The sequence below is a fragment of the Primulina huaijiensis genome, chromosome 14, assembly GCF_012295235.1.
Source record: "Primulina huaijiensis isolate GDHJ02 chromosome 14, ASM1229523v2, whole genome shotgun sequence".
Taxonomy (NCBI): Eukaryota; Viridiplantae; Streptophyta; class Magnoliopsida; order Lamiales; family Gesneriaceae; genus Primulina; species Primulina huaijiensis.
This window is the reverse complement of record NC_133319.1, coordinates 14,346,809-14,366,268: the sequence shown is the minus strand read 5'-3', so window position 1 is coordinate 14,366,268 and position 19,460 is coordinate 14,346,809. Positions and strand designations below refer to the sequence as shown.

General features: G+C 32.3%; 1 protein-coding gene across 4 annotated transcripts; it reads right to left on the bottom strand.

The window, feature by feature from the left end:
• Window positions 1–2,641: 2,641 nt before the first annotated feature.
• Window positions 2,642–15,117, bottom strand: LOC140956563 (ribonuclease E/G-like protein, chloroplastic). 4 transcript variants are annotated; one of them, XM_073413352.1, is made up of 14 exons: window positions 14,957–15,089; window positions 14,142–14,259; window positions 13,993–14,056; window positions 13,299–13,535; window positions 12,000–13,213; window positions 11,579–11,896; window positions 11,413–11,454; window positions 11,161–11,285; window positions 9,774–9,921; window positions 7,623–7,695; window positions 6,995–7,107; window positions 6,129–6,248; window positions 3,651–3,806; window positions 2,642–3,002 (listed from the first exon to the last, which is right to left on the bottom strand). In XM_073413352.1, exons 4-14 carry the CDS (start codon window positions 13,525–13,527, stop codon window positions 2,826–2,828), a joined length of 2,715 nt encoding a protein of 904 aa, XP_073269453.1. In that variant the 5' UTR covers window positions 13,528–13,535; window positions 13,993–14,056; window positions 14,142–14,259; window positions 14,957–15,089; the 3' UTR covers window positions 2,642–2,825. The 4 variants fall into 4 exon arrangements, with proteins under 4 accessions (XP_073269453.1, XP_073269452.1, XP_073269451.1 ...); XM_073413351.1 differs by having other exon boundaries at window positions 13,993–14,259; window positions 14,993–15,117; XM_073413350.1 differs by having other exon boundaries at window positions 13,993–14,259.
• Between the last annotated feature and the right edge of the window lie 4,343 nt (window positions 15,118–19,460).

Genomic DNA, 19,460 nt, shown 5'->3' with positions numbered 1-19,460 from the left:
TGCAAATAATTTGATATGATACAACTCTAAAACTTAAAAAGCAAATTATTTCAAATGTTCAATATTATGGCCTATTTGATGTTACAAAATGGATCATAGAAGAAAAGTAATTTGAAATGTCCTATATAAGAACTAAGCACACACTAATACATAAAAAAAACATAAGAAATGATTCGTATTTAGAGACTTGATGAAAAATATAATTATATATTTTTCAAAATTCTTCATTACCTATGGAAATTATTTGATTGTAAAAAAAATTATATATTCGCATCTATTTTTTATAAATGATATAATAAATATCCATATGAAAATTTGTAACGTAATACATATATAATTTTGATTTTGATTTTTAAAAGATAGTACAACTTCAAAAAAAATATGAAAATTTGAAAAAAAAATATCTATAACAAATTTATATGTTATAGGCATGATTATTTTATTAAATTGTATAACTAAAAAATTACATGTATCTGCTTATAAAATCAATCATCAATCAAAACCCTGAAATATGTTAGTATTAAATTTTATATTATTATATCATTATATACTTATTATGTTATTCTATTATTGCAAAAATAAATATTTTTTTCATATATCTTTTTGTGATACTATAATTTATTAATTAATTAGAAAATGCACTAAAAATATAATTACAAAATGCCATTAAAATTATAAAAATGACATGTAGAAAAAAAATTAAAAGAATAAAATATTTAAAAGTGGTATAAAGATGAATTATTTGAGAAAATTANAGATAGTAGAAAATTTACAATGAAAAATTTTGTCATTTTTTTTACACTTTTATAAATATAATGGATAAATATATATTTTTAAATGTTTTTTAATATTTTTAAAGAAAAACATGTTTTTTATTCAAAAATCTATTTTTTAAAATATTATTTCTAAAAATTATGTATCGAGAAAATGTTATTTCTCAATGTATTTTTATTATCAAACATCAATTCAATTTTTACGTAACATTATTTTCAAAGTTTTTTATGTTGTAATTTTCTATTAAAAAAATAAAAACTCTACTACGATTCTTATATGTTTATTGAGTTCAAAAAATAAATGTACAAATTAAATGAATAAGCAATACATTGATTTTTAAAAATTCAATATCTCAAATTTGACCATAAATTTTATATACATTTTCCATCAATGTCCATGCAATTAATACAAACAATGCATAGTTTGGGCAATGTAGTAAAATCACAATGCAAAAACTTTGATCATCATCCATACTTTTATATGTAAAATAATATAAAAATTCAATATCCCAAATTTGACCATAAATTTTATATACTTTTTCCATCAATGTCCATTCAATTAATACAAACAATGCATAGTTTGGGCAATGTAGTAAACTCACAATCCAAAAACTTTGCCAATCATCCACATTTTTTAATTTTGAATTGAAAAAATTAGCCTATTGTGAACTGACAAAATTAAGCTCTTGTACCAATTTTTATGTGTACATCATGAAACACAATATGTGTATTTCTGCAAAGTTGTTTAATTGTTACGCATAGATGATGCAAAACCAATTGTTTAGCTTGGCCCACCAAATTTATAGCATATATACATGACTACCAAATTCAATTAATACAAAGAATGCATAGTTTGAGCAATGTAGTAAAATCACAATGCAAAAATTTTGCCCATCATCCACACTTTTATAGGTAATATAGATTTCCATCAATGCCCATGCAATTAATACAAACAATACACAGTTTTTGGACAATATAGTATAATAAAACCACAATGGAAAAACTTTGTCCATCATCCACACTTTTATAGGTATATAGATATATAGATTTCCATCAATGTCCATGCAATTAATACAAACAATGCATAGTTTTTGGACAATGTAGTAAAATTACAATACAAAAATTTTGCACATCATCCACATTTTTATAGGCATATAGATTCGAACACCCCTTATGACCGAAATATGGCGACCTTTCATTTGAAAAATTAGCCCGTCTTTGTTGAAAGTTTTGAACCTCTTGAGGGATGGTTACTACTTATACAATAGATGACCTGTTGCAAGAATTCTTGGATTCAAATTTACAGCAGCAAGTAAAGCTCATGCTTTTATTAGGCATGAGATGTAAACTTGTATGAGAGAAGTTGTGAAGCAACTATCCCTAAACAATTCCAATTCCAATTCCAATTCCAATTCCAATTGTAGAAGCAAACACCAGACCTGAATCTGATGAACCCTTATGGTATTTTTCAGCATTTGTTACTGACAATGAACCACCATTTTTTGTAAACTATAAGCTCTTTAATAAGATAGCAACTAGACATTTAAGCTTTGATAGGTGCATGCTCGGTGAAAATGACCGATGGTAATTGATATAACATATGTAGTTTATGGGAATGTACTTGAGGACCTTTCTTGTTCTTCCTTATTTGTTCAATTTTTCGTCTGGTTTTTCAGTTTCCACAGTGAACTCTGGTAAACAGTTTTAGGATCTGGACCGCTTTAAGAATGCCATTATGTTGCATTTAATCGTTTCACACCTGTCAAAAGTTAAAAAACAAACAAGACTACAAGAGAGTGAAAAGTTTAATGTTAACTAAAATCAGGTGTCCCTGTGACTTATGAGATTTACCGAATTTGTAGGTGTAATTTATCTGAAGTACGAATTTCTCTTTCAATGAATAGATCGAAATGTAACCATGATACACGGGAAAACAAGGATACCTGTATACTTATAAAAAAGAAAAATAAATAACTAATACTTTTAGATGGGAACCTACAATATGCAGCCGTACCAATGCAGGCCAACATTGTATGATCAATAATCAATTATTCATTTTCCACCTGTTTTCCACTTGATGGGTAAGAGAGTTACTTTCTTGGTGGAGGCATAAGTTGCTGCCTCTGTTGGCCGCAGCACAGAGATAGCAGCTTGGTGTTGGTTCTCGGGTACATTGTGATCTGTCAAATGTTTTAGCTCAAATGTCCCTCGGGTAAGACCCCTGGCAACCTGGTAAACAAATTCGTGTAACCAATAAAAATTTTCACAGGAGAAGGCAAAAACTAATCCCCATTTGAAACAAATTAGCGGATCATCGGGTGTCATTCAGCATTTCTTTAGATAGTTTCAGAGCATAATATAATAAAACTTTTAAAGGTGTCATCTGAAAAGGGATGCACCATCTGATCATGCTAAATAATCGCATTTCTCGTGGCAGAAAAATATAAAATATTTTCTGTCAAAGTTTTATCAGGAAATAAAAGAAAAGCTTATCTTGGAAACATCAAGGAAAAGGGAATCCCTATTGATCATTTTAGCGACATTCAGTCATCAGATGGATTCTATAAATATATATAAAATGCAATTTCCAAATCAACTCACTTGTGTTCTTAACTTGATTATGACTTCAACTGGGTAAAACGAGTAAAATGAATTAACGGAAACTCGTGAAATAGCATTCTACCCTACTTAAAAGAATTTGAGAAATTACAAGAAGTATACAATTTTAAATTTTCTAGTAAGCAGAATACTGAACTGGAACACAGCATTTTAAACACGAGTGAACTGGTGAAAATTAGTTTATCTTTCCAATTAAGGTGAACAAAATTATCAATACATGCTGAAAGCAGTTTCAGAGTCTGAAACTAATTTCAATACCTTTAGGAGGATCCACACTTTTAAAGAACTACTCAAAACTGCAAGTCTTGTCCTCTTTCCTGATGTCAAATAGTTACACATATGTCGGTCAACCCTTAGGATGAATCGTGGCCAAGATTTGGCGTTTTCAGGGTCTGTTTTTTGGTCCATGATAGACTGATCAAAGGAAAACATAAAGCAACAGAAGACTTACAAAGGTTTATAAAAATAAATAAAGATACGAATAAGATTATAGACTACATGCCAAAACCGTATAAGTGAATGACCAAATGGATAACCGAGTAACGAATGTCACTTAAAAAACAGAGTATAATCAGAGGAAAATAGGAACTATAAAGCATGCACGAAAGGGAAAAAATAGTCTTATAGACAGCTCAAAGGGCGTGGAAAAATTCCCAAAATAAAGAGTGCAGAAGCTAGTGTTACCATTTAAGCTCAAGCCAACTAACATTTGAATGAGCTGGAACTAATTGAGTTGAAGGGCTCAAGCAAAGGATCAAGGCTTCAAGATATGCAAGACAGAACATGCATAAAAGGGAAGTATTCACTCAAAACCAGATGAACTGAGATTGAAAAGGGCAACACACTTCAAAGTTAGAGAAAATAATTAAAGAGAATTTCTTCTTCGTGTTCTAAAGAAATAAGAGTGAATTATTTTGAGAGAGTTGTTTTCCTGGGTTTCTTGATTGTATGTAATCTGTACACGTTGGCAATAGTAAAATTTCCGGTGGGAGTTGGTCAGAATTTGACTTAACCACATAAAATTCTAGTCTCTCCTTTATCTTTGATTTTGCAGTTTTCCTTTCTATTAATTCTCGAATCTGAAGGTTCCAAGATTCACAATCTGGTGCGAGAGTTCTTTGATATACACTAAGATCAAGCGATTTACAAACAACAACGCATCAAAGACAGGTTGGAGGAGAATTCGACTGCAAATGATGGGAACCAAAATTGAGCTGAAGCGATTCGATGGCAAGGGTGAGATGAACCTAGGGGCAGAAGAATCCTGGGAATGGAAATCACAAGAGATAGAACTAATCAAGTGTTGTTCCTCACTGAAAAGGACTATTTACAGAAGATACTTGAACGATACAGCATGATAGATTGTAAGTCAGTGCCAGGAACCATTGGTCAACACTTCAATCCCACTACTATGCATTCACCTAGAACATATCAGGAGCAGGCATACATGACTATGGTTCCCCATGCAAGAGGTATGCTATGGTTTGTTCTAGACCAGATATTGCACTGTTGTTAGCTTAGTAAGTAGATTTTTGGCACGGGAAAGATTATTGCTTAGCTGTTAGATCGATCTTTCGACATATTAGGGGAACCATAAATATTGGTTTGAAGTTCAAAGATGCTAGGAAAGGTCCTGACACAATTATTGGATATGTAGATGAAGATTTTTCTGGAAGTATAGACTCAAGAAGATCATCAACAGATTTTGTCTTCAATGTGTTTATGGGACTGCAGAGAGTTGGAAGGCTATGTTACAACCAGTAGTTGCATTATCAACCACAGAGGCTGAATACATAGCCATTATTGAATTTAGTCAAGGAAGCAATTTGAATGAAAGACTTCATGGGTGGACTAAGCTTTGGGCAGAAAACAATGACAGTGTTCTGCGACAACCAGAGTGCACTACATTTAGCCAAGCATCAAGTATTCCACGAGAGCTCGAAACATACTGATGTCAAATTACATTTCATAAGGGAAGTGATCGAGGATGGAACTGTGCTGGTTAGCAAAGTTAGTACTGAGCACAACCCTGACACGTGCACGCAATTCCTACCAAGTGCCAAGTTCCATCACTTCATGAATTTGAAAAATGTGGCCACTCCTGCGGAGCCCTGAGGAAAGGACCCTGTGAAGATACTGCTATAGGAACTTAACTGATGACAAGGTGGAGATTTGTGGAAGCTAGTGTCACCATTTAAGCTCAAGCCAAATAAGAGTTGAATTAGCTGGAACTAACGCCTAGTGGTTGAGTTGGTCACATGGCTTGGCTTGGCTTGGCAGTTGAATTAATTGATGGGCTCAAGCAAAGGATCAAGGCTTCAAGATAAATGCAAGACAAAACAATTATTAAAGGGAAATGATCACTCAAGAAACCAGATGAATTGAGATTGAAAAGGGCAAAACACTTCAAAGTTAGAGAATAATTCAAGAGAATTTCTTCTTACTGTTGTAAAGAAATAAAAGTGAATTATTTCAAAAGAGTTGTTTTCCTGGGTATCTCCATTTGTATGTAAACTGTAGACATTGGCAAACCAAAAATTCTTGAGTCTTCTTTATCTTTGATTTTGCACTTTTTCTTTCTACTAATTCTTGAATCTGAAAGTTCAAATATTCACAATCTGGTGCAGAGTTCTCGATATACACTAAGATCAAACGATTTAATAACAACAAAGAGTATTTTCCGGAAATCTCAGAATCATGGTTTTTATAACCAAGCTTTCAACGAAAATTACTCACCAGGAGCCGGCATATTTCATGTTCAATTTTGGAAAATGAAGTTTCCAAAGCTTCCACTCTCCCAGTCGCATGACAGCAGGTGCATGGTTCACTGATCATAAATGTCACGCTAGGTCGTACCTGTTGAGTATGATTATAAGTTGGTAGCATCTAGGATTTCCACTTTGAAGTCAGAGATTATGACATCCAAGTTTCTGGATCTCATAACAAGTGTTTTTTCTTATCAGATGTCCATCAAGTGAAATGGTTTCAAAAAATTCTCAATATATACAAACAACATACTAAGTGTGGGACCAAGCCTAACATCCACAGGCACAAGAGATATGACCAAGTTGCCATAAAAGTTACAGATCGGACCTATAGGATATTCCCATACAGTGCAGATGTAACAACAAAAGAGCAATTCTCGTGGCTTAATCTAGTATGGTAAAAAACAGTGAAAACATGTGCATTATCAATTTTTATTTACTAGCACAAATTACTCTTTCATTATCAGGTTTAGCTTAATTCAGTGGTTTAGAATAGGAAAACAAAGAACAAAACGTCAGTTGCAAGGTTAGGTTGAGTCCCTATCTGATCTGTTCTTTTAGTTACGTATATGGCACATGATAAGGTACCTCATAATGGATATGGTTGAGGTATGGCGGAAACTTTTTATCCCAAAAGAAAGGAAAGTAACCCTGATATTTATAATTCACTACAAAAGGCAAGAACAACAATCCTCTAATAAATATCAAAATTCACATCATTCATTCTTTTGTATGTACCAAAGTGCTAATAGCAGAAAGGTAACTCTTCAATGATGTTTTTGTAAAAATCATGAAAGAAATATATTAGATGGAAAACCATTGATTAACATATCATACACGTTTTCGGGTTATTTCCATAAGTCCATGTCTAGATAACTCAGACACTTTAACAGTTGATCGGTCCCTCTCAACAGCGTTCTTAACTTCTTCGTAAATGAGTCGCTTATTTGCTGCAAAATAAATATTATGTTAGAAAGAAAAATGGATCAACACCAATGTAAACTTTTCTTTTCAAATTTACATGACATTCCATCTAGAGTACTTTGCACTGACAAATATTTACTATGGTCCCATTTCAAACAATGCCAGTTTAAATTTCAAGGCATGTGGAAAGGACTAGAAAAAAAATGGGACGAGAAGAATATTTCAAAAGACAAATACCTCGGAAAGGGAATGAGAATGAGAAGAGGGATTGAATGATTGAGTTTTTGAATATATCCTTGTGCTTACTAATCACTAGAATGTAATTAACATGGGAAAATTACGAAAAATAACTGATGCAGTTTTATCAAGGCCTTCTAAGTTCTAACTGGAGAAAATACTTCTTTATCGAGTAGATGACTAACACGTATGCCTGATTAAATATAAAATTATCCTAATACAATATCTCAACATGGCTAAAAGATTCAAAAACAATTGCATCATACATTGACGGAACCAGGAAACTGGAAATGTGTATACTTACAATCATCCATCATATCAATGAAATCTACCACAATTATTCCACCAACATCTCTCAACCTTAATTCTCTAGCAATCTGCAATCATAAAGCACACCCAAGTTAATGTCGAAAATCATGCAAAATATAGTTATTATAGACTATTACTGTGAAAGCAACATCAAAAGGAACTCAGACTGTGCAGTTAAATTAAACAAAATAAACATCAACCTCTGGAAGTATGAGATATAGCATCATACACAAGAACAATAAAGTAATAAAACATGAATGTCTGATGAAGCACATTGGTGGTGTAAGCATGTTCAATTTGACAAAACAAATAAACATTTGCATGGAAACTTTTTGCCAAACTTTAATCTTCATGATCATGCATTCACAAAAAACAGTTCATGAAAGATAAGTTTCTTGCCGACACACCCTCATTGAGTTCATTATTTCAAATCCATTGGTCTTGTTTAGAAATTTGTGTGCCACCTTAGTGAGAATGACATGAAGTTTTAATTATAGAACAAACAAATATATTTGCGAAATTACTATTCCTAACCTTTTCAAGTTGATTTTCTTATAAAACAGGGCCATGGAAAGTAATTCAAGTTTCACTTTATGGCATATTAAGACGCATGATACTCAGTGATCTTATATGAGTGATTAAGTCGGAAATAAATGCAGATTTAATGCCGATCATTTGGAAATAGACTGTTTGAAAACTCATGGCCATTACATTCAAAACAAGGAATATTAGGCCAAGTTTAAGAAGCTAAAAAGCCCACGCGGGATTCACTAATTGTTAGTTGAGGTTCAATTACAAGATTAAAGTCAAATATTTTTAGTTAGGCTCTTAATGGGCCAATTCATAGTTAGGGAGCCTAGCAAACAACATGGGCCAATTTAAGAAACAAGAGTCGAAGTGATCAACTTGACTGAAGTTCAAGACTAAAATTTTTTGTTATGGCTTTATTCATTTTATAATATATCAATCAAGGCCAAATTATTTATTGCAGCAACCTTTAAATCTTGTTTTTTATTTAATCTTTTTGGGTTATTTGATTTGGTGGGAGTATATTGCATGATTTTGGTTTAACCAAACGTATATATGCGAAAGAGACGAGTCTTAGCTAGATCATTATTGAATAAATTTTGAGTTTTTACACACGTAATTGGAAAAGCTCGAGTATTTGAAAATGAAATGAACTTACAGAGATCTAGGTCCTTTAGCATTCAACTGGAGAAATGACGTCCAAATTCATCTTAAATCTTGGTGACATTTAGTTTAAGCTTAATATATAAATATTGAGTTGATTTTCATGTCAAACTACACTATTGCTTCAGCATTCTGAGTTCAGTATTGTGGTCTTTGGCATTGATTAATGACATCCTGAGGAATTTATTAAAATATTGCTACCGTCCCTTCATTTTATTGTTGGGGTTCTCATCATGCATTTTCCAAGTAAGGACGATTTTCGCTACATTTATAACAATCTAATTCTTTTTCAGACCATGAATATCTCATGCATTTGCTCCCATTACTCTGAGTCTGTCACTTCAACGGTAATCGGAAATTAGTCATCATGTTAATATTAGCATACTTGCCTTAGGCTGTATACTTTGGGATTTAAAGTAGAATTTTCTCCGCTCACAAGTTCAACAGTCTATTTCGTCAACTTTCATTCACTTTCACACTCAATTGTATCTTATTATGGCTACATAATTTCTGATAAATATACACCTCCCAAACAAATAACAAAATTACATCGACTTCTAAAAATTTTTCCATAAATACATCTTCAAAAGAATCTTTCAAAAACTAGTTTCAAAACTTTTGACTTGAAAATGATAGAAATACAGCCTCAATTTCCCAATTTAATTAGACGTCATCCACTTTCAGATGAAATGTTGATGCACTTGGTTTGAGCTAACACTTAAGCTGTAGTGTTCCGTGTTAAAATAACAAGGAAAGATTAAGAATGAGAAAATTTCTAACAGTATCGACAAACTTACCTATAGTTTTCAAAAAAGGGTCATTGACAAAAGATACCATATTTTACCATGTCAAAGCTTTAGGATCCATGCCATGATGAAATCCACATAGTTTAGGAGTAACACAAGTCATGAAATATGAAAGCATAAAATAGGGTACGAAGTTGGATTGAGAGTACTTGTTTGGCAGCTGCAAGGTTGACCTCAAGAATAGCTTTCTCTTGTGAAGTTCCTTGACCAAGCATGCAATGCCCCCCATTCACATCAATGGAGACCAATGCCTCAGTTTGTTCAATGACTAGATAACCGCCATTAGTCAGAGGAACCCTATTAGAAAAGAGAAAACAAGTAGATTTTGGAATAGATATGTGGACCAACTGGATGCAGATCTCGGTAAATTTTATCACCAAGCGATGATATAAGTTGGAAAGATGAGATATCGACCGTGATATATCAGTTCATGATAAAAATACACCGTATTAACCATATGCACCCACAATTAAGGTATGTGTTTAAAATGAATTAAGCTCTTGCTTTAAATAAACATTCCCATCTCTATGTTTTTTTAGGTAATTTGCTCCTATTTGGTTGTCATAAGCTCATAGACTAAAGCTACTCGGTTACAACTTGATCCTCTGCTTTATCATGCCTTTCTAATTTTCTTATCAAATCATCCTGCTGTCATTTCAAAACAGAAACACGTATAGAAGAAAATATTCGTAGAATGTAAGCAAAGTTACGGGTGAGAAAAAACAATCTAAGACCCATATATCCCAGCAACCGAAGGTGAGGTCGGAATTTGGGCATGCTTATGTTATTGATTGTTATCCCAATGTCAAACAAGCTATTTCTTCAGACTTTGATTTTAACGCTGTCAACCATTCAGGTAAAATAACCCAAATGAATTATGCATGTTCGTGTCTAGAAATAACATTAAAAAAGGATAACCACCTGGTTCAAATCACAGCAACAAACAACTTTCCTAATCATTGGATACTTCAGCAATCACTTGAATTATCTATCAATAATCCAAAGCCCCTTAAGGTTTTGCAATGACATGTACAATGTCCAAAAGATTTGAGACCCTGTTTCCAGGACCCAAGTTTTATTGTGATTTTAGCAAACTACTGCACTTTAAAACCATCACACAATTCATATTAATATAAGTAAGTTTCTTATCAAAAAAAATAATAATAATAAAATTTTATTTAGTATTTGAGACCAAAAACATTATATTCTCACCTCTGCACAGTTTAAGCTTCTAGAAAAGGAAGTAATATGGAATCAAATCCAGGAGCATGGGAGGTGCTTGGTCTCGAATTTCACCGTCACCCATGTACCAAAAGAGAGTTTGTACAAGGTTCAGGAAAGGAATATGAATACCACTCGAAAAGGCGTGGTAGAGACAATATATATATATATATATATATATATTAAATGTTTCACATCACAAACAACTTAAACTTTTGGATGAGTGGACATTCGATAAGCAGATCTTAGACCATCATACTGCAGAAATCAAAAAAGCATTCTAAATAAATAAATAAAAAGAGTGGTTTCATTAACCTTTTACTAAGAATGCTGTTTATTTCTCCTTCAATTTTGTATTCATCGAAAAGAGGAGTCTTTTTAGTGTACAACTCAACTCTGTCACAAAGATCAGGAGCTATCTTTTGAAGATAGTTGGTAACCTGATATAAAACATTGCAGAAGTCAACAAGTGGAAATTAGAAATAATTACAGGTTTATAGACATCAAAGGATAAATTTTCGGTCTTCTGAATAAAATTATAAGTGCCTAAAACATAGTATTAAATACCTCGTGATATGTCCTTGGAGAATCAACTACCATTTTCTTTACCTGTCAATGAGCCAAATAGAGAGCTTAGCTCATGATTTACACATGATAAACAAGAACAATACTGCAAGAGGAAACCTTCAACATGAAAACAGAAAATTGCTTTAAAAGGTGACTGTGAGGCAACCTTCTCGTTAAAATAATCTTGGACAACACAGAGTGTTTGACCCATTGCCCTATGCAACATAACAGGAACAGCTCCATCAACACCTTCATCTGCAGCAAGAGCGGCAGATTTTGCATGTTCCATTACATTTTTCCACGTTAACAACAGCCCTTCCAAATCCTTCTGCAATTCCTCAAGTGGATGACCAACAGCAACTGTTCTTACGGTGAGGCCAAATCCAGGAGGTTGCAAAGTTTTTGCGATAACTCTTAATCGTGTACGCTCACCACCAGAAATTTTTTTTGAAATACCAATTTTGTTGCAACGTGTGATCAGTATCTGCAGCATTCAAAACAACTAAAAGAACTTGCCCACAGGTCTAGCTAGAAAATTAAACGTGAAGTATAAAACATAGAAATCAAAGCAAGGAAACATTAGATACCCAAAACCGGCTTCTTAATACTGGATAAGCCGTCAGCGTGGGGCCTTTTGTACCCAATCCTTCTTTAACAACTTGAACAATTATCTTAGAGCCCTCTTGAACTTGCACCCACTTACTTTCTTCTGTATGTATATTGTTGGAATCCAGATGAATGCTATTATTCTGCAACTGGTCCACATCCCCGTTTAGCTGTTCTAAGAATCTCTCGGGATCAGCTTCACGTTCATGTCTAGAAACACTACCATTTAGATTTTCCTCTATAACTTCTGCAGCATCAAAATTAAAATGGTTATCATGACTTTCGTAATCATCGTCAACGAACTCATCTTCACTTTTGTCATCCTCCACCTCATCAAGTTCTCCAACTCCATCAAAGAAAGTTGTGTTTTCAGGAAAACGCACATGATCCCCAGGTTTATCAATCACGGAGCCCTCTAACTCTCTTCCATGAATAGGAAGTAATACAAACGGTTCCCTGTAAATCTTTATATCCATGAAAGCTGGCCTTGGGCTGCCAATATTTACAAACGCACCACCCATATGGGGAACTAGCTTTGTTACTATTCCTACATATACACTATCACACTGCACATTATTTTTTATAGGTTCCAACAATAATTCAACCAATTTATCATTTTCTAGAACAGCTATTCTTTGCATGGTACATAAAGAAGAGTTAATCAATATAACAGTGAAAGGAGAGTCCACTGTTACTGCATTGCTTTCTTCATGCAACAGATTCTCAAGTACTAGATGCTGCTCACCAAGTGCTAACAGAGTGTCCTCATCTTTAGAACACTCATTCTCGGATGCATCTGAAACAATCTCGACAGAAGACCGACCACTACAGGAACATGAGTCAAACATCCAGGGTTCCTCAACAGGATGGTCTGACAATAAAGAACCATTAAGTTCACCATTGTTATCTTTATCATTCACGTCAAACTCAGACGGATGATCGGAATCTTCATTGAACTGGAATTGATTTAAGTAATTTGCTCCCTTGTAGTCAATTTTGACTGAAATCCCGGTGTCTGTAAAATGGTGAGATGTTAGGGAGTGTAATAGCCAAGGCTCCTCAACGACCTGATCCCTTAAATTGTAAGCTTCGCTGACACATGATTTCCTTCTGATACTGGGGTTTACACAATCATTCAAGAACAGCTTTGAGACCAAAGAATCATTGCAACAGTTTTTCACTGTTTTTGATTTATCTGTAAAAGCACTGGAAGTATTTGAGTATTCAGCAACATATTACTTAAAAACAAAGACCAGATTCAACATCAACATGAACAATACCACTTAATGAAGCATGAACAAAATTTTTCCTTGTTATCTTCCCTAACCATGGATAAAGTATGACAGAAACCGATCTTCTAGAACGAGATCTGAGCTTTGCAGAATGCTTTCTATTTTGCTGTTTTATTGAATGTGGCAGAATTGGAAGTTCAACTCCAGGTCTCCACATGACATCAGATGATGTCCACATGCCATCCCTTAAAAAACCATGAAAGCATACTTCCTTCATATTCTCAGCTAGTAAACAAGAAGAAGATAAAACTATTCAGCCGTCATAAGACATTGATTGTTCAGAAGTACATCAATGTTTAAGTTAACGATGATATAGTAAATGAAAAGATGACTTTTTTCCTTCTTCGGGGATAAAATAGAAAATGATTATCAACCATCATTCCATAATCCATCTCAAAGAGCATGATCGAGAAAAAGACAACGTAGAAACCCAATCAAGTAATAAGACTTAGTTGTATTTATGTGGATGTATTTCGTTGAAGGTTATGTGTAGAAGTTTTCTCATGATAATAGTAAAGCAGCAGTCATGTGTTATTCATATGATAATGTAGACTATTATTTTTCAATAGTTTGGAGTATTGTAAATTAAAAGGCCATATTGATGAGAAAGAGTGATAAACCAACAAAACTTCAAAGTGACATTTAAGAAGGGCCTTTCATTAATGATTCTAGGGTCACCTACCAAAGAGTCCTGGCAAATTTTTTATGATGCCATATTTCTTTGACCAGGATAGAAGTTTCTGTCCCTGTGAAAGAACTTAGAGAATTTGAACCGAGCCTTTTGCTTGCAAACTGGAATATTGTAACGATGATGGAGTTAAAAGTGATGACCCCATAACTTCTGCATTGCTTAGAGGTTCTATCATCCAAGGAGAAAATTAATGGTGTCAGTCACACTGAGCGGCATGAGTTCGAGGATTGGTTTCAGAAGCAGCCTTGATCCTAGAGCCTGCAAGGATAGGAAAAGATTACAGATGATAGAAGTAACCAAAGCCTAAGTCAAACAGAAATTTATTTCAGAAAAAGCAGAAAAGGGGAAAAATAGCAGTTCACTTCCTTAAAATTAATATCCATTGTTGCCTGCATGATTTTCTTTAAGGCATCACAAGGAACTACACCACCCTATTTTCGAAACCAATATACAATTAAAGGAAAACAAATATGTTAAACGTGAGGCATCAAGGAGAAATGCAGCCGAGGGAGGTTATAGGATTTGATATATTATGTTCCAGAATATGGCTCCTACTTTCCTCCTTATTCTTTAATTCAAAAGAAACTGTTTTGAAGCTCTAACAAGAAACCTGAATTACAAAACCAAGAATTAATCTATTCTAGACAAACGCAATTCGAACAAAAACTCAACCGAAACTATACAATATATAAATACAAGCACACAAAAATGTAGCTCCCCTACCCATCTGTTTTAAAAACAAGCAACATCAACAACTCTATGACAATCTTTCATCCATATGAACGTCATTTGAAGGAGCTAGGAAAATGGGTTCTCCATTGACGAATTCTGACAAACACGATCTTGAATAATCCTATGTTGCAACACTGAAATCTAAATTAATTAACTTTCCAGCCAATGGAATTTTGAACACAGAAAAGTCGAAAAACAGATAAATTAACCACCGGATGCACACCTGCGGTGAAAATGAATCCAAGGAGGAGAGAAATACGTGAAACTTGTGGAATGTAGGTGCCGCACTTCGGCTGTTTCTACTGTACTGGCGCTGCGCTCGATATGTTTATCTACTTACAAATATTCGAAGAATAATAAATGCTATATTTATTCCATTAAATTTTGTAAAAAATAACAAATAAATCTAATAATTTCTAAAATTACAAACACCAAGAGGTAGTAATTCTCTTATTTTTTATACCCTAAAACTTGTGTTTATCTTATATTTTCTAGAGGTTAAAATGTAAGAAAAATACAAATATGATGAGTGTATAAAATATTAAAAATTATAAGATTTATTTGTTATTTTTCACAAGTGTATATAATATTAAATATCACAATCATCGTCATCACAATAATACATTCCCTCTAGTCCTCTACTTACAGGGTCGGTTACATGGATATTAGTTATCCAAATTGAATGATTTTCTCTTATATCATCTCTTAAACCAAAATCTAAGATATAATTCTTAACTACTTTTATCCAAGTTTTCAATAGCGTACCTCGTCTTCTACTCATTTCATTGACCTGCCAATCTAAATAGAAGCAAGAAAACTTGTATTTATTCTATGTATAACAATAGAAGCTCCACGTGACAATTTATCATATATTCCATTTAAAAGAAAACAATTTCTACTATCGCTACGTTATGAAATGAAAAATAATAAAGTACAAGGTCAAACTTTAGATTTCGTTGATGTATATTTGAAAAAACCAGTTTTCTCACATGATCAACTTTATGTTGCATTATCGAGACCAAAATATGTAGATCAATTAAATGTGCTTATTAGACCATCAATACCATTAGTCTAGAGTCCTAACAAAGAAAGTTGTATATCATGAAGTTCTAGAGACCACAAACACTCTCTAATATAGATAAATTATTATCTTATTATATTCAATTTATTAAATCTTTACTTTTTAGATTATGTTAAAAATTGTAGATACACCATTGTCATATTTGAATTGTGATTTTTACTCTTGTTTCAAAACTTTATATCTATAGTTTTAAAATTTGAGTTCGAAATAATTTGTGTTTCATATTTTTAATACAAAACTATAATTTTAATTTCAGCTTTCACACCACGAAAACGTAAAATGAATCATAACTAACTATGATTTTTTGGAAATTTCTAGCATGTAAATGATAATCATTATTTGTGATTGTCAGTTTTTTTTTCCAAATTTTGCAGTTAAGATTTTCAATAATAATCAAACTAATTTTTCTCCTCTTTTCTTCCCATTCAGGTCGATAGAATATAAGTATACAACACTTGGAAATCTAAAACCAGAGGTTCAAAACTGGTTCGTAAAAGTATTGGTCACATAAAAAACTTCCTTCCGACTCATGAAATGGGGAAGACAACAAAACTTGTTTTTGTTGATAAAAGGTAAAATCCATTCAATTAAATTATTGTAACTTCATTTTGTTCTACTTCAATTATTCATTTGAGTAGAATGAAAGCAGCAAAGAATCATTTATGAACAAGATGTGACCAGTTAGACAGATTACTTGAGTTGTACAAAACCTATTGTCTGGGGAATGCCAAGATTAAGGAAATAACTGGAAAAACACAAATTCTAGCAGCTTCAAACACCAAGTGATCCTTAGCAGAAGTACTTATATCAAGCTTACATGCCAACAAGAATTGTTACCCGTGGACGATGTTTATCAACTTACACCATTTGCATTGTGTCCTGAATAAGAAGATGCGACAAATAAACAAATCAACTAGGTTTTTTTTCGAGATTCTCTTCTTCTTAGTAATTAAATAAGACTTGCTCTTACTTATTTTATTAATGAGTTATTTTTCATATTTTGTCTGTGGTGTTATATATGTATTCCCACAACGCTTCGTCGAAAGATCTAAAAGAAATTTACAAGACTTCGTGGTTATCTATGAAGAGTAAACCATTTTGTTTCGAAACACAAATAGCGAACTGATGCAATTCAAAGTTTTTTCCCAATTATATTGAATGCAAAATATCCATCACAACAGTACCAAACAGTACTATTCTATTTGATCCTCCAATACCAAAGACTTTGAAGTTATGGTAATTGAAAGCCTCACTATTTGTTATGTTATTTAAAAGTTTCTTAATTGACCCCTATTCTTTTGGAAGCAATCTTCTATATTTAGTGCATGGTTTTAACTTCATTGATCTTTAACCATATTATTAACTACTACTCTTCTCATATCTTTGTCATTTACTTATCTACACTTTTATTATAGTTTAAAAATAGAATGTGGATGTTTGTGACTATGTTAATTGTTTAATATATTAGCTACAATGAAAATACATGAAATATATATAGTTATTTGTGACTAATTTTAACCACTTTGGTTGTCCGTGACTACTATTCTTGTATATCTAGAATTCGTAAACTGGTCTTTATGTTCATTAATAATATCAAGTCTTGAAATAAAATGTATTTTAGAGTTTTTTGCTTAAATCTTGAAATCGGTTTCCATACTATCTTTAGGTACGACTTCATTTACCATAGTGCTCTTTTATAATTGTAAATATTGATTCGTTAAACTTTTAAATATAGTTATCTTAAAGTTTCTTATTCTTGCCTCTTATATTCTTATCATTGCTCCAATATATTTTCATTCAACTTGATTTTCTTCTACTCAGAACTTCATATTTTGATCATATTAGATGAAACTTTGACTTGCCTTTTTATCAAACAAATGTTTTTGGTCTCTATAATTTTGACTTGGTACGAATATTGTGGAAGGTGAATCACTAATATATACACCTTTTTAGGATAAAAGCCAACGGAGAATATGTAGAAACTGTTGTTTCACAGAAGTTGTATGAGAAAGCAAACCAAATCATAGACCAACCATTTGAGTACTGTAGAACGAATTGATACATTCGAATACGCTATTAGAGTTGTGTTTAAATGAATTCATTGATTGAAATGAATATTTTGATTATGTAAATTGATTTTCTCTATTGAAATCCTAATTTCGGACAGAGCTATAGAAAACTGGAGACGAAGAATTGAAGTATATTGTGACCGAGTACATACGACATATATCTGTGTAATATGATATATGATTGATTGATTCGACTGAAATTATATGTGTCTATATGACTTATTTGTTGAGTTGATGTTACATACATGACATTCATGATTGATAGATCAATGTATAAAATAAATATTTTGTTAACATACATTATTTTATACATATATCGATACATAACATGCACGTTGAGCTATGATCCTTCGATACCTTTATATCATTAGATTTTGATTCTGGAGTTTTGAGGCGCTCGTGAGCTTTAATAATTTATTAATATAATATTTATATATTAAATATATATTGCGAGCCTTTCGAATGTTTCGAGCTTTCGAACCTTCATTCTCGAATCTTTATATCTAAGCGATAGTTCGAATAGCGCTTGAATAGGCTCGAACATTTTTCGAGCCGAACACGAATTCAAGGTTCATTTCGAGCATAACACAAGCAAAAGAAAAAAAAATCCAAGCTTTAAATCGAACTCGAACTCAAATATATTTAATTCGAGTCAAAATCGAACATTAAATTTTTAATAATATTCGAATCGATTCGGTTAATTATTGAATAAAAATGGATTAGTTTTAGTTAGGCTAACATGGTAGTAAAATACTGTTTATCCACTACAGGAGCCCAAAACCAATAATATACAATTACAGTCAGTCCTTTAAATAATTAAATTTTATTTTTAAAAATAAATCGGTTTAATCGATTGTTAGTAACAAAAACCGAAACCGTACAAAATCGACTCATTCAACCGAATTTTCTAAAATTTAAAAACTGAATTTCGGAAATAAATCGGTTCTCTGTGCTATTTCGGAAGGTTCTAAAAATCGTGAAGCGCCTCGAAGCGCGGATGTCGAGCTCCAAGCTTTTCAAGCTTAAGCGAGATTAACACATACTTAAGCCTGAAAAAACGTTTTTTATCTTTAGTATAATTGTAATTATCTCAAACCAATAAATAAATAAAATAATACATAAATATGATAAATTTAAGTCTGATGCATTAATTCTCATATTTATAGAAGTATAAAAATCTCAAAATTACAATTTTTATTTGTTTTTGCAACTAGACCACATTAAAAATGCTAAATATATGTCAAATCATTATTAGACACGCTTAATCATAATTAAAACTAAAAAATAAACATATAAATTATAAACCTAATTTATTATTTTAAAATAAAAAGACATACATTCAAAATAAAAAATTAAAAAATAAATAGATATAATTAATTGTGCTTAAGTACGCTTAATTAAAAGTTTTAATTACGGTTAATTCGGTCAAATTACAGTTTGACCACTTTTTTCTGCTTTCTTCGAAATAGGGCGTTTTTACCGAGCTTCAGGCTTAAGTGGGCTTTTTAGAACAGTGCTATTTCGAGCCTATATTTTGTTTGACACCCAATTTTTTTTTAAAAAAAACAATCTTCAAA

What these genes read in the sequence shown, in the direction of transcription:
- LOC140956563 (XM_073413351.1), bottom strand. Translation starts at nt 13,527, where the DNA reads ATGAAGGAAGTATGCTTTCATGGTTTTTTAAGGGATGGCATGTGGACA. An exon ending in CATTGATATGATGGATGATT is followed by an intron (nt 7,108 to 7,622) that starts GTAAGTATACAC and finishes TTTATTTTGCAG; the next exon opens with CAAATAAGCGACTCATTTAC. An exon ending in AAGTGTGGATCCTCCTAAAG is followed by an intron (nt 3,003 to 3,650) that starts GTATTGAAATTA and finishes TTTGTTTACCAG; the next exon opens with GTTGCCAGGGGTCTTACCCG.